The 16,267-nt window shown below is 36.8% G+C and overlaps 1 protein-coding gene across 8 annotated transcripts in view; it reads left to right on the top strand.

Moving 5' to 3' along the window:
* Positions 1–15,663, top strand: part of CHD6 (chromodomain helicase DNA binding protein 6) — a 180,162-nt gene extending 164,499 nt beyond the window's left edge. For 6 of the 8 annotated variants that reach the window (XM_074211989.1, XM_074211991.1, XM_074211990.1 and 3 more), the window contains 4 exons: positions 1,779–2,231; positions 3,229–3,420; positions 4,488–4,607; positions 12,643–15,663. In XM_074211989.1, coding sequence (XP_074068090.1) covers positions 1,779–2,231; positions 3,229–3,420; positions 4,488–4,607; positions 12,643–13,539 — 1,662 coding nt within the window. In that variant the 3' untranslated portion in view covers positions 13,540–15,663. The remainder of the gene's footprint in view (positions 1–1,778; positions 2,232–3,228; positions 3,421–4,487; positions 4,608–12,642) is intronic. The other 2 variants (XM_074211988.1, XM_074211993.1) reach the window with 2 other exon arrangements.
* Positions 15,664–16,267: the final 604 nt, after the last annotated feature.

The following is a 16,267-nucleotide window of genomic DNA, read 5'->3' as shown; positions in this document are numbered from 1 at the left end:
AAAGAGATTTAGAGTTTTTGTTAGGTTTACTATTTTTTTAAACCCTTATCCTTTTTTAAATAAATAGCAATAGAGGTGCCCCCTCAAAAATAACAAGAGATACTATGAGATGGTCCTCCCATTCTGAATTTCCATTTGAAATTATGAAAGAAAGGTGACAATTGTCCACTTCTGAGCTTATTTCCTGAAGACTTCAAAGACAGAAACAGAGATTCATCGTGTATGATCAACTATGATAAATGCAATTCAGAGAATAAGGACAACCCTGAGAGACCTGCTATAGAAAAATGCCATTCACATCTAGAGAAAAAATCAAATGCAGAGTAAAGCATGCTGTGTTCACATTTTTAAAGCTTTGTTCATGTTTTCCTTTTTTCATGACATAACTAATATATAAATGTGTTATATATATATATATAACTTTTAAAGAACTGTTTGCTGTGACGGGGAGGAGGTAGGGAAGAGAAGATAGTAGAAAAATATGGAACTCAAATTTGCAAATGGATGAAAGTTGAAAAACTACCATTGATGTAATTGGAAAAATAAAATAAAATTTTAATTAAAAAAAAGATTCATCATGTACTGAAGTGTTTGTACCAGCATTCTTTCTGGGAGAAGAGAATTAAAAACAAAATGGGCATGTATCAGATGGGAAATGGAAAATTAAATAAATATATATATAATGGAATATTATGTGCATACACAGTAATAAATTATGTATCTCAGGAATTTAGCAAAAAATAAATCATGGAAAGGTTTGTTTGAGCCGTTAGGAATAAGTATCACCAAGAGTATAATAGATGATGGCTCTAATAATACAAATGCAGTGATCACCAGAAAAGGTCCTAGAGATGAAACAACAGAATGTACCTCTACCTCTCCAACAGAGATAGGGTACTGCTAAGACTAAATAAACATCCATATTCCCATTCAAGTTTTTATATTAGATCCTTTTAATTGTTTTTTTTTGTTTGTTTGTTTGTTTTAGGTTTTTGCAAGGCATTGGGGTTAAGTGGCTTGCCCAAGGCCACACAGCTAGGTAAATTATTGAGTGTCTGAGGCCTGATTTGAACTCAGGTCCTCCTGACTCCAGGGCCAGTGTTGTATCCACTGCACCACCTAGCTGCCCCCTTTTAATTGTTTTAAATGTTTCAGTGGGGGAGGGTAAGAATGAGTAAAAACAAAAGGCAGCAGCAGTGTTTTTTAAGCACAGTATTTAGCAATTGGGGAAGTATATGGGGAAAGAGAGAGAGAGAGAGCCAGAGAGAGCGAGAGCGTGGGGGGGGGGGGCACACATGCGCGTGCATGCTCGAGCAAGATCCTGACAGGTCTCATAACCATCATGATGAAAGTTCTCCTAATTGTTCTATTTAACCTGGTTGTACCATGAGGTAAGATGATTTAAAAGAGCAAAGAAATGATCTCTTGCGGGGGGGGGGGGGGGGGGGGGGGGCTCAAGAGCAAGAAAAATCCTCTTTAAAAATTCCTCTAGGGGGCGGCTAGGTGGCGTAGTGGATAGAGCACTGGCCTTGGAGTCTGGAGTACCTGGGTTCAAATCCAGTCTCAGACACTTAATAATTACCTAGCTGTGTGGCCTTGGGCAAGCCACTTAACCCCATTTGCCTTGCAAAAAAAAAAATTCCTCTACCTATCTTCTAGCAGAAACCTTTTTTCTGGACTCATGGGAAACACCATTTGCCCATATTATAGAGTTTTCTTCATATGTAAGAAATTCTGAAAGTAAGATATTAATGTTATTCCATATTTGATATTAATAGGAAAGTTTCCTGACTCCAGTATTTGCCAAGGATGAACGAAAGCACAGGCGACCCTATGAATTTGACATGGAGAGAGATTTGAAGTCTCGGAACCTAGAACAATTTTCTGCTTCTCATGGACACCCACCTATTGTGCTCAATGGCTGGCGTGGGGAGTCAGCCATAGATCTCTCTTGCACACCTGATGGGCCCCCAGCAACCACTTCCCCTTTCCCATTGAACACCAGCACACCCAAGATTGGGACAGTCAGCACCCTCCAAGGATCCCTTGGAATGGATTTGTCTGGAATTTTGCAAGCTGGGTTAATTCACCCTGTTACAGGACAGATTGTCAATGGGACCCTAAGAAGAGATGATGCTGCCATGAGGAGAAGAAGAGGGAGAAGAAAAAATGTAGAAGGAGGAATGGACCTCATCTTTTTGAAGGATAGAACACTTCAGACAGGAATCTTGGTAGGTGTATATTGCTCCTAGAAGGAATGCACAGGTCGCTATGTTTTTCTGAGGAACCACCATTAAAATATAAAAATTAAGAAACAGTATTTCAAGATTCTAATATGGTAGTAACCCTTGAACACTGAACCATTTCATTTAGCCTTTTATCATTCAAGGTTTCTTTTGTAAAATGTAAACTTTTTTTAAGACTCAGAGGCTCTTTTTCTTGAAGTATTTTCAAATTATCATTTGAACAATTGGGTTTTGTTCAATACACAAATTAATGTTAAATATCATGTTAAATTATATTTCTCTATACATGATTCCTTTTTAAAATTTTAAGCTCAACAGGAAAATTACACCATAAAGTTTATGTAACTATCAGGCAACTAGGTTTCAATGGTATTTGCATTGGATTTAATAAATAATTGATGTTGATAATAGTCTTCTTCCTGCCTTGTACCCTCTTCCTTCTCATCCCTATTATCCATAGAATATTTAAGATAATTTGTTGACTCCATAGTTCTCCAAGTAAGTTACTTCATCAGTTAGCATGTCTAATCAATGAGACTTTGCTATACAGGACTATGTTTTATTTTTAATCTCCACCATGTTAAAAAAAAATAAGTCTTGTGGATTTTTTTTGGAATATTGCATTTATTTTATCAGTATGTTCTAAGATTGTTACAGAAACTAGTAATAGTAAAGGTAAAGAAAAATGAAAACAATTTCAAAAAACATGAGACACCTATTTTTTCTAGAAATTCTCTTATTCTACTATTTGTACTTAATAATTCACATTTTATAGGCCTTTACATTTTATAAAATGCTATCAGCAGAGCAACTTTATGAGATTGATAGCACATAAGTATTACCCCCCCCCTTCTTGTAGACATGGAAATGATGCTCAGAGAGAATAAAGTCCCTTAAAACTCAAAACTTTGATTTGAACCCAGTAAACATTTCAATACATTCTCAAATTGCAAGAACTCTTTCTTTTTTCTATTTTCATTAGGAGGTTCAAGAAGATCAAGAGCAGCCCTCACCAAGTAGCACTCTCCCTGATGGGCCAATCTCGGCTACCTCGTCTCCTCACACAGTCACAACAACCAGTGTCCCAGCCGAGAAGACAGTTCCCAACAAGAGTTTGTTGGATTGGTTGAGGCAACAATCTGATTATACAATAGAAGTTCCTACCTTTGGGACAGTAAGTGGAAACACAGTGTGTTCTTCTTTCATGTGGCATGATTGAGTCTCAGATTTAGAGTTTCAGTGGGATATGTTTCAGTGAAATATATGAAGTCTAAGGTTGTCACTTAAAAAGAGAAGCTTTTTTTGTATGTGGTTTCAAGACCTTTGTTATACCAAGTACCCTCTAACTGTAACATGCAAGTCAGTAACATCTATGAAGAAGTAAATGTGGCTGAAACTTAATGAGAGAACTGTCCTCACTAGCTCCCATTTTGACATTTAAATATTCTTGTTTCAGGAGAAATCAAATTATGAAATAAGAGTCTAGATACTTTTTTTTATGATTTATAGTTTTTGGTGTTTTGCTGTTATTGTTGCTGTTATTTTTGAATCATTGCTGTCCTTAAAGTTGTCCTTTAGGAACTCTTTCTTCTATTTTACCTTGGTAGTATCATCCCTTGGACATGATTTGTAAGAATATAATCATCAAATTTCTCCTTTTTAATTTCTCTCTTTTCTATTAACTATCACCCCCCCCCACTCCCTTGACCTTAGATCCACTATATTAATAAGCCATGTAAAGGAGTTTATTTTAAAAAAAAAGTGAGAAGAATCAAAAAGAGCCCTTCTATGCCTAACCTTCCCCCACTCCAAAGTGAAAGCATATGTAAGTGGCAGGGTGATTTCAAAAATAGAGGGAAAAGGTTGGTGAGCATAATACCACAGAGACTCTTCCACATTAGCTATCTCTAGTCTACTTAGGGCCCAGAGCAAACAGAAAACAACCTCTACATTTTCTTTCTGCTGTACAGCTACACACAAATTTAAATCATTGTGTTTAACTTTATGCTACAATTGATACTTCGATCTACTTTTTCCAAGTTAAAGGATAAAAAGGCATGAGAAAGCAAAGAGAAGGGCCCAGCATGGACTGGCTCCTGGCATATTTCATTCCCTTTAGTTTGGTGTCAGACTCTTAGAAGTGTAATGAAAAAGACAGTTACAGAGGACAAGTATCCAGCTCCTCAGAAAGCAGCAGGAGAGTAGTTTAATATTTTAATATTTGCTCTCTTTGCTTCTTAGAATTTTTCAGACAAACCGAAGCAGAGAAGACAGCGTTGTAAAGAACCAGGAAAATTGGACATGGGCTCCCTAAGTGGAGAAGAAAGAATCCCTGCTGTCCATAAGGAGACAGGACGGCAGGTAAGGGAGAGGACATTTGAGATGCAGAGAATATTGGGTTCAATTTTAAAGTGAAGCTTCATTGTTGATCAAAGCCTAGGCTAAAATGTCTGTTAAGTAATTTGCCAAATGATACCTACAGAAAGAATGAAGAGGAGAGAAGTGATATAATTTGGTAAAGACATTTGACTAAAAACATTAATATCACTGATTTTTCTCAACTCTAAGCATCTCAAACTCATTATGTCCAAAACTGAACTCTAGTTTTTTCAATCAGACCCACCCTTTTGCCACTTTGTGTAAAAGGTACCTTCCCTCCAGTCACCCACATTTAAAGCCTTGACATCCTTATCTTTTCATTTTTCCTCATTCCATATATATCTAATAGTTGCCAAATTTTTCCTACCTCTATAGTTCTTAAATCCTTATCTCTGAGCATACTACCACTGCTTCCTAATTGGCCTCCAGGTTCAGTCTCTTTTCTGTCCAATCTGTCCTCTACAATCCCTCATAACCTGACCCCAGTCTTCTGTGTGTCTGTTTAATGTGTGTGTCTGTGTACACATGTATATGTGTTATATAGATGTATGTATTTTGAATGCAAATATATATATGTGTGTGTGATTATATATATATGTGTGTGTGTGTGTATTCCCAGTGCCTATATAATAGACCATAGAATATATAATACATAATGGACATCAGGAAAGGTTGAGATTTAAAAAAATCGATTTAAGAATTATCTATATAAATATGGTAATTAAATCCATGGAAGCTTATAAAATTACCACTGTATAGAGAGAAGATGGCCTAGTACAGAGAATCTTGAGGTACACTCATGATTAGTGAGTATGATCTGGATCAGGATCTAACAAAGGAATATAAGAAGGAGCAAAAGGCAAATAGGAGAACCAGGAGAGCAGTGTCGTAAAACAGAAAGATTTTATTCAATCATTTCAGGCATTTCTGATTTTTTGTGACAACCCCCCCACCCCAGTTGAGGTTTTCTTGAGAAAGATCCTGAAGTGGTTTGACATCTTCTTCAGCTCATTTTGCAGTTGAGGAAACTGAGGCAAATTGGATAGATGGATGATAGATGAGTGAATATATGTATCCATATATGTAAATATGTCACTTAACATCTTGCACTCTGCAGTTCAACCAAACTGGCTAAAATATTCTTGCCATTTCTAACACTCAACAATCCATCTCCCATCTTTATGCTTCCTTTTCTATCAGTCTTATCTTAACTATTCAATTTGACCTCTTACCTCATCATTCCCCTTAAACTGCTAACTTCAAAGCTAAACATGATCTCTAAATTACAAAATCTAAAGATTTTTTTTTTCCCCTCACTGCTCATTTTTGATCTTGGCTTTTGATACTGTCAGTCATCTTCTTCCCCTTCCCACTCAGGTCTTTAAGACACTTCTCTTCTGTTTCTTCTCTTAGCTGTCTGATGGCTCTATCTTGATCTCCTTTACTGGCTGTTCATTTAGGTCATGTCCATATCCATAATCTTAGGTGGAACTCAGGCCATCTTCTCTCAATATATTTTTAATCTCATCAGCTTCCACAGATTCAAATGCTGTCTCTGCAGATAATTCTTAAATTGATTTTTCTAGCTCTCAACTCTTTGACTTCCATTTCTCAACTGCCTATTTTCCATCTCAAACTAAAAATCCTATAGACATCTTAAACTTCGCATCTATAAAACTACAGCATAGAGGTCATCCTCCACTTCTCATCTCCTTTCACTTCCAAACCCCCATATTCAGTCATTTACTAAGTGCCATTATTTCTCCCCTTATAGTATCTCTTCTGCATAGCCATTCTCTCCTGATGCTGTCATCACCCTGGTACAGACCTTCATTACCTCATGCCTAGACTATTGTGATTGCCTTCTGGTTCATCTCCCCACTCGTCCATCTTTCATTCACTTGTCAAATTGATCTTCCTTAAGAGCAGCTCTCACAGCATTGCCTCTCTTCAGTAAACTTCAGTGGTTGCCTGACACCTCTTCATCATCCCCTCCTGCCTTCTAGTCTTCTTATCCCTTTGCTCCCTTCCTTGTACCAGTGGTCCAATGATACTGACCTCCTTTCATCTTTCAGCCCTGGGCCTGCTCTCCAGCTGAAGCCCCAGATCTGGAGCGCTCTCCCTCCTCGGCTCCACTTAGAATGCACACTCTTAAAAATCTTCCTTCAACTGCTAATTCCCTGCCCAGCATACTTATTTATGTACCTAGTGTCTCCCTTGGTGGAACAGAAGCTCCTCACCAGTGGGGGTGTCCTCAGTGCTTGGCATGTAGGGGGTGATTCATAACTTTCCTTCTTCATTAAGATCTTCAAAGGATGAGAGCCATTCTCTCCTTCTGGAACCTGTCCTGGCTCACTTCACTGTAGAAAATTCTTTATAACCAACCCCAGTAGCCTCTCTGCTGTTTAAAGATAGTGATTCAGGGGTGGCTAGGTGGCACAGTGGATAGAGAACTTGCCCTGGAGTCAGGGGTAGCCGAGTTCAAATCCAACCTCAGACACTTAATTACCTAGCTGTGTAGCCTTGGGCAAGCCACTTAACCCCACTGCTTTGCAAAAACCTAAAAAAAAAAAAATCAATAAAGATAGTGATCCAGTCTGTCTTCACTGGCAGTCAGGATGGAGCTGGTTCAAAAATGTCATCTTCTGGGGCGGCTAGGTGGCGCAGTGAATAGAGCCCTGGAGTCAGGAGTACCTGAGTTCAAATCAGTCTTCAGACACTTAATAATTACCTAGCTGTGTGGCCTTGGACAAGCCACTTAACCCCATTGCCTTGCAAAAACCTTTAAAAAAAAACTTATCTTCTATAGTAAAACTGAATTAAGGGTCTGGGTTTTTTTAGCCATGAGTAGATTAATAAAAAAGCACAACCCCTGGGGTGGCTAGGTGGTATAGTGGATAAAGCACCGGCCTTGGAGTCAGGAGTACCTGGGTTCAAATCTGGTCTCAGACACTTAATATAATTACCTAGCTGTGTGGCCTTGGGCAACCCACTTAACCCCGTTTGCCTTGCAAAAACCTAAAAGGAAAAAAAAAAAGCACAACCCCTAGGAATAATCACATGGCACAGTTGGTAAGGGACTGCCTTCCACATCAGCAAGACCTAGATTCAAGTCACTTTGCCTCTCAAGAGTCTCAGTGCTTCCAGGCCGTCCCTGCCTGGTCCAATTACAAACAGTTGCCAGGCTACATCAGTGATGGGAATTTACATTTTGGGCATGCCCTATACCAATAAAATCACAGGTCTAGACTAAAAAGTAAAATAAAAATTTTGGTTAAGAAAAGAAGCTTTCACTTCAAAATTGATTAAAGCTAGACCTTGTTATATGTTTAGATCCACAAATTGTACATTAATATACTGTAACCTTTACCTTATTGTGTTATGCTTGAAAGGAGAATCCTAGACTTTCATGGAAATTGTACTGTATCTTTCCCACCACAGGTTCTAGCACCTTGTTGAAGGCAATAGATATAGATATAGATATAGATATAGATATAGATATAGATATAGATATAGATATAGATAAAGATATAGACATAGACATAGACATAGACATAGATATATACACACACATATATAGCTATATACTTATACACATATAAATATGAGTGTGTGTATATGAATATATATTAGCTTATTTTACTGGGTGTCTCTTTCCTTAGAATATTAAATTCCACAATATATGGAAAAAATTATTTTTGTATAATTTCTTTCCATCTTTAATCCTTTTCTGTTGGCATCAGCTGTATAAACCACCTCTACCAAGGTGAATTTGTTTTACTTTTACAGTTAAAAAGTATATATAATTGCTTATTCTCTAAGAACATTAGATGTTTTACAACATGATATCTTACTTTTTATGTATTTAAGGCAGTAAAGTTCTCTTTCAGCTTCATTTCCTCTACCAAAAGCCACTTAAGTACAGAAAGTTGAAGCTCATCCATCTTGGCCTATCATCAATAAAAAACATGTGATGTGTGTATGTGCTTTGTGTATCCTTTTAGCTTTAATGTAAGAAATCCTGATTTCTTAGGTCTGAAAACACATAGCTGTATCTCCTAAATAAATTAACACTATCTCCCATTTTATACCTCCCATTCTCTTTCTTTAACATACTAAATTAAGCAAACTTCACATTGCAGGGTATGGAAACCCTGCATGCCAGGAATTAGCTGACAGTGTTTTCATTGTTCAGTCATCGCTAATGGTAGTAACAGCTCTCATTTCTCTTGTCACAACAATTTTATAAGAAGAGGGGTATTATTTCCATTCTTCAAGTGAGGAAACTATGGTTCAGCGTTGAAGTTGCATGCGATGCCAGGCAGCCAGCATCAGGGCCAAGATCAGAGGGTTAAACCATCTGAACTCATTGTCTTTATGTACTAAGACTTATAGTTCTTCTGTGAAGGCCAAGTAAAAAGAATGCTGTATTTGTGGTATTGAATCATTCAGTATTATTTGTTGAATTGAAGGCCTGTTTCTGAGCCTAGGTTTTGCTGCTTAACACCTATATGACCTTGGTCAGATCATTTCAGTTAATAAAGTAGGAAAATGCTTTCTGAATCATAAAGCATTATAGAAATAAGAGTTATACTATGTGTTCATGTCATACCCCCGTTTCTATTTCACACCTCTACTTTGAAAGGTACTTTCTTGGTACCATCTATCTACCAAGATAGAAAAACGAAAGCATCCATTAGCATCCCTAAGAATTTTTTTAACTGTTCTACTCTGCCTAGGAAAACATGTCCATGGAATCATAGAAAGTTAAGAGACATTAGAAATTAACTAAATCAACTTTTTCATTTTATAAATGAGCAGGAATCTTAGACCCAGAAAAGGCCAGTAACAACCAGCATCACAAATCTACTCAGCAGTCAAGACTAGGAGCCACATTTCCAGTCTCTTAATGCTGTTTTACGCCATGCTCTGTGGCCTTTCTACCTAATTAAAAAATATAAGATGTATACTCAGGACTGTTCTTTCACTCTAAATACATTTCTGTAGTCTGCCCTTCATTCCAAACTGAGCAGACCCAATATGCTGAACCAAATTTCACTGAAAGATACAGGATGCCATCCTCTATGTGACTACATACATTAAACATTTCATAATAGCTTATTAAAATGTTAACTATTTCCAGCCATTATTCAAGAGACAATAATATTTAATGTTTCTATAGTGCTTCCTCTGTGCCAGGCATTTTACAATTATTATTTCCTTCTATTCTCACAACATCCCTATAAACTATTATAGTTTCTACAGGTGAGGAAACTGAGGTCAATTGAGGTTAAGTGACTTACCCAAGATTACACAGCTATTAAATGTCTGAGACTCCAGGCCTGGTAGTCTCTTCACTGTGACACTTATATTCATTGCTTTTGGTAGAAAGTTACCATCTAAATGTGAATTTGCTTATTCCCAGGGTGCCCATAAAATTATTATAATGGCAAACTCTTTATCTCAGACTCTGTTTAAAATCATATAGAAAACTACACTTAGCCCTAGGCATTGTTATTATATATGATTTTCCCTTTTCTCTCCTTCATTTGGCTTCTTATGGAAAAGGAACATGATCCCTTTCCCAGTGGGTAATTAACAAGGGGCAGAAATTTCCAGAAAGTGAATGTCCTGCTGCATGTGGCCATCCATAATATTTGAGGCTGGAAGCAGAGGCCTTCAGTAAGGGACTAATAGCCACTACAAGATGATTCTCCCCATACAGGAAGTGGTTAACATACTTGCCAGCAGTTATCCACAGACTGGAAATTTTTCACTTTCCCTCCCTAGAGGATACTTTTCTATTACTCCCTGGATCTGAGAGGGGAAAACAAAAATAAACCTGTACTAACCCAGTTGTTTTACACCACTCCCTAACTACTCTCTGATTTTAGAAGTTTAACAATATATGTTAATCTCTGACATTGTTAAGGGAATATTGATATAAAATAAATTAAACTATAAAATGAAGACTAAGTTGAATACTATTCTGAGTTCTACTGGTGGTTTTCTTCCAAACAGAAAGTTGCCACAATTAGTAATTCCAAAATTTAATGAATAAGAAATGAAAACTTTACCTTTAGTGGAGAGAACAGCTGGCAGGTGAATGAAAACTCAGCCTCAATTCCTTTTTATCAGTGTTAAATTTGCTTTATCTAACAGTGTATTCAATGAAGAAGTAATAGAAATGTTTTATACTATAGTGGCAATTTCATTTGATTGTTAGTGTTCCTAAGACAGATGAGGGTGCCACTATTAAATGTATAGTTCCTAGGAAACAAAGAGTTATTTCTATTGATAAGGCATTATACCTGATGAATTTACACAGATCATTTCAAAACTTTGTATTCAACAGTCTTTAACTGTTAATATCTCACATTTCTGGGGTATTTTATATTCTGTACAAGAGTTTAAACTTCCGTTTGAGGCAGGTATTCCCAAGATTATCATCACTTTTGAATATCTATTTTTTTTATCCACAAAAAAAAAGACATGTTTCTGCTTCCCTAATCCTGATATTATTGGTGATAGACCTCTTAAGGTACATCTTGGAATCATTCAGGATGGATCAGGCAGCCTCCTTCTTCCATCTCTCTGCTTCTTTGGAAAATGAAGGTATTAATATAGGACAGAACTCAGGAAAAGGGTTTTAATTCCATTAATAGGGAACCTCCTCAGTGTGTCCACTGAACCATTAAATTTATTCAAGAATCACTCTGTAATCTCTTGCCAAAACTGTACCCAAAGTCACACACACACACACACACACACACACACACGTACATATGGAGGATATAACCAGGAGGGCTAAAGAGAGAAATAATTATTTTCTTGTTGACTAAAAGTAAAAATTCAAAAAAATGTTAAAATGATTATAAGATTTACAATGGGAACTTTCAGTGACTAACCTTTAAGTCATAGAAATATAGATTAAAGATGTTGGAAAAAACTTCAGACATCATCTAGTTCAGTCTTTACATTTTATAGCTGAGGAAATAATTGACTTAGCTAAGAGCATGCAGTAAGTTTGTAGAAATCCAAGACTCAAACCCAGGTGTTTCTGTTATATTGTTGCTCCTTTCAAAGTTTTCAAGATTTAATCACCTAGGGGCAGCTAGGTGGTGCAGTGACTAAAGCAACTGGCCCTGGAGTCAGGAGTACCTGAATTCAAATCCAGCCTCAGTCACTTAATTACCTAGCTGTGTGACTTTGGACAAGCCACTTAACCCCATTGCCTTGCAAAAATAACAACAAAAAGATTTAATCATCTAGAAATCTAGCAGTGATGATCTATTAAATCATATTGTTCAGGTGATCTATGTTTTGTTGCTGATGGATGTGAGTCCCTAATAGTATCAAGTTATTATCCTTTAACACATAATTTATCAGACATAAATATTTCACCTAAGTGAAATGACAGATCCCAGTTTGGAAGAAAATAGATCTGTATGATAAGCTAAAACATAAAATCTTTAAATGGTATTTATCCAGCAACAGAATAAAATGAGGATGCCAATAAGACTATACCCTGTGATTTTAGAGAAGCCATTTCAGGTTGTTAGTACCCGACAGTGAAGTCTTAGTACTATTTCTAACAAATTTATTTTAATTTTAATTCCTAATAACTTTCTCAGCTTTACTAAAGGGTAAAAGACTACTTCTATCTAGTGAGTTTCTTTGAAGCTTTGCTCAAAATGATGATCTGCCCAGTAGTAGATCTATAATACTATAGTATTGTATGTGTATAGTGTGTGTGTGTGTGTGTGTGTGTGTGTGTGTGTATATATATATATATTATATTCATTTAATTCTGGATAAGATTGTAATAAATTCTCTCTGCCCAGTTAGAAAGGAACCAACAAATGATTAAGTAAAATGGATTCTTTATTCAGCCATACATTTTACTAAGTACACTCTCTATGACTGGAAGAGCCAATATGAGAACATCAGAGTCACCCCAGATTATTTCCTATAGGGTCATAACTGAAGAATTTTGTGTTTCTTGTTACAATTCTAGGGGTTTCTACCAGAAAACAAGTTCAATCAGATCCTAACTGAACCAGTTCTCCGAGATGTTGGTCCTCGAAGGAGAGGAAGACGCCCACGAAGTGACCTCATTAAGGCTCCTGGTATTGTGGCAGACTCTCCCTCCGGAATGGGACCGCTGTTCATGAATGGACTCATTGCTGGAATGGATCTAGTAGGACTTCAGAATATGAGGAATATGCAGGGCATCCCTCTCACAGGGCTAGTTGGGTTTCCTGCTGGCTTCGCAGCAGTGCCTGCTGGAGAAGATGTCAAAAGCACCCTCAGTATGTTGCCTATGATGCTGCCAGGCATGGCAGCTGTACCCCAAATGTTTGGTGTTGGAGGACTTCTGAATACACCCATGACAACCACCTGTACTTCAACAGTTCCAACGTCTTTAACAAGCACAACTAAAAGTGGTACGTCCAACACAGAAAAGGCTACTGATGACAAACAGAATAGCCATGATATAAAAAAAGATACTTTAGCTGAAGACAAACCAGTTCCTAGTTCCTTTTCAGATCAGTCTGAACCTGCAATAACTACCAGTAGTCCTGTAGCTTTTAACCCTTTTCTCCTACCAGGAATGTCTCCTGGACTGATCTACCCATCAATGTTTCTCTCTCCCGGCATTGGCATGACATTGCCAGGCATGCAACAGACCAGACATTCTGAGAACACAAGCCTAGAAAGCCAGAAGAGGAAGAGAAAGAAAGCAAAAGGGGATACCCTGACTCCAGACCCAGAAACTCTCCCCATATCAGAAAAAGAATCTGGAAATGGTCAGAACTGTTCAGAGCACACCCCACTTTTGCCCACAGATAAAGAACATGGTATACAAGCTGAGCAAAGTGATTTAAAAGGAACTCATAGTGACACCAATTAGAACTTTATTTCATTAAGAAAATTATTGTGACTTGTAAGTTTCTTATCCCATAAAGATTTGTTATTTCCCTCACTTCACCTTCATAAAAACCTGTGTTTCCATGAGTAATATTACCTACCTAATTCCCTGTCCAGGAACTATGGTAACAGATATTAATAGTTTCAGGGTCTCACCACTTTATTAGATAAAAGTGTTGTCTAGTTAGTCTGGGAGGCACAGGATCCTCATTCTGTTAACCAGTTGTTCATTCCAGCAAACAATAGTAAATTCAGTACTTGGTGACATGCCCTACCCCATTCCCTTCCAAATTTTTTACTTATTTGGAAGGGAGAAAAAGACGAAAGCATGTATCTAGAGATCCACAATTAAAATGCAGAAGTACAGAGACAAGGGTAAAAATGCCTTTTTCTATGAGTTACAAAATGGAAAACAAACAAACCGGTATTGGGGGACCAGAAGCATATCTATAATATGTGCTAATGTGTATTTTTGATTTCCCTATGTTATCATGATTACTAGAAGAGTAGTATAGACAGAGGTATATAACTAATGATTGAAAACATATATTCATTTCTTTTTTAAAAAAAACAAAAACATAACTGGTAGCAATATAATTTTCCCCCCTTTCCTGGCTTTTTAGACACCTGAAGCAAGTGGAGATGTTTTATACTTTATTAAATGACAATTTCAATTTATTTTCAGTGCCCCTTTCCCCCACAGGTTAAAAAAAATGTGCTCAGTTTAACTGAGAAAGCTTTATATATGGTAGGCTATGGGCAGGGGGCAAGTGGGGAGGAACAGTCACACTACTTAAAGCCTATTACTTTAGAATTATACTGGCATTTTATTCCTATCTATGGCATTAATATTCTTTACAGAGAGTTGGGGGTTTTGTTTTTATTTTTTTCCTGGCAACAAAGTCACCCCCTCTGAATCCAAGGAATGTGGAAGCATGATAGATTTTATTTTGCATTGTTCCTTACCCAGAAGGGTGCCTCTGCTGAAACCTACAAGAAATAGTCCAATAGGATGGCAGCTTTTACATTTTGGAAGGTCCTTTTTAAGGCCATTGAAGTTTTTCAAAACTTGAGTGTGTCCCCTCTGTCACCAGCACCACCACCAACATCCTGTCTTTTATAATGTTGGACTGTGAAGGGTTTTTTTTTTTTTCCTTCCCCACTCCTTTACATCCTCTCTGTTGTTTGTATTGGACGGCTGGATCCAAAAACCAAATTATTGAGATGGTTGAGAATATGTTACAAATTAACATTATTTTTTGATTCTTCCTTAGACTCTCAATCTTCAGAAGCTTGGCCTGAGAAGAAACCTGCTTAGGCAGTACTCGTCACCATCCTTCTTCATCTGCCAGTTAACATTTTTCAGTTCCCTTAGTCTTAGCTTTTCTAGCTCATGACCTGAGACTTGAAATAAACTCACAGTGGTGGAGTGCACTGGGGGGGCAGTGGACAGTGCAGCAGGACAGTTGGAAATGTTGGAAGTATTGCTAGTGTCCATTTTGTTGTCACAATTTACTGTATTTTTTACATTTTTCTGTTACAGTTTTGCTAATTTATCAGGAGGTCCAAACGTTTGACATAACTATATTTCAGTTTGCATTATTTATTTATGATGCTTGTCATTGTCTTTTATACATTTGGGATTATAAATTATGTACATGTTAAAATTAGCATCTCAAAGAAGTCTGTTAAACCATTACTGAAAATCAGCCAAGTGTATTTTCAGAAACCAGTTTCCCAGTTTCATGGATCAGAGGAGTAAACAAGAAATTATGTAACTGATCATATAGCAAAGAAGCTGATAATTAAACATGTTGTATTTAATAACACCCTTGTAGCATAGCTGCTGTATAATGCTATCTATCCACAGATTTCTTAGAAATGCTGCTCTCTCTATTTAACTAACATTTTGTTCAGTTTTGCCTCCAGTGGAAGCAGAAAGGGTTTTTTCAGCTGTTAAATCCAAAATCAATATAATTTATTTATGTAAAAAAAAACATTCGATTGATATATTTTTTGAACCTTTAAGTACTAATTTTCTTTTTATCAAGTAGAAGAAAAATGTATTTGCCCTAAATCCTTAAAATACAGATGCTATAAAACTTCATATATTTTGAAAGCCTTACTGAAAATGAGTATTATACACATCTATGCAGAGTGGGGGGGGGGTAGTTTCTATGGAAAATTTGCACCGTCAGTAGGAAACAGGGTTCAATCTGGATTTTATTTAAATAGTTAATAGCATGCTAAGTTTCTTGTTTTTTTCCTATCAAACATGTATGCTAACTCTTTGGGTATCTGGGCTTATATTTAACTGCTCTTGTGACCCTGTTTGCAAAATGAAAATGATACACTATGGATTATTTGCTCTGTAAGGCTTTAGTGGCTTCTTATGACTATTTTGATATCCATTTCTAAAAACAAAAACCAAATTTAAATTTTCCTTCCACAACTTGGATCTTTTCATTCAAATCCACATCACTCATAAACATACTTTCTCTTGGTCATTTTTCACCCATTTCGTACTACATAATAAATTGTCTGTGGTTTTGACCCTGGTTAAAAAAAAAAGTTGGAAAGTCAGATTTTTATTTGAGATTTTTAGTGACACTTAATTGTCTTCTGCAGATTGAGCATACTGTCTGTTATTGTACCAGATGGGTTCAGGAATCCACTTGGTGGATATATGTGGTGCCTAGGGCCATGTACCC

This window comes from Macrotis lagotis, chromosome 1, assembly GCF_037893015.1.
Source record: "Macrotis lagotis isolate mMagLag1 chromosome 1, bilby.v1.9.chrom.fasta, whole genome shotgun sequence".
NCBI classification, from domain to species: Eukaryota; Metazoa; Chordata; class Mammalia; order Peramelemorphia; family Peramelidae; genus Macrotis; species Macrotis lagotis.
Note: the sequence above shows the minus strand (reverse complement) of the source record. Positions and strands in the feature narration are given on the sequence as shown.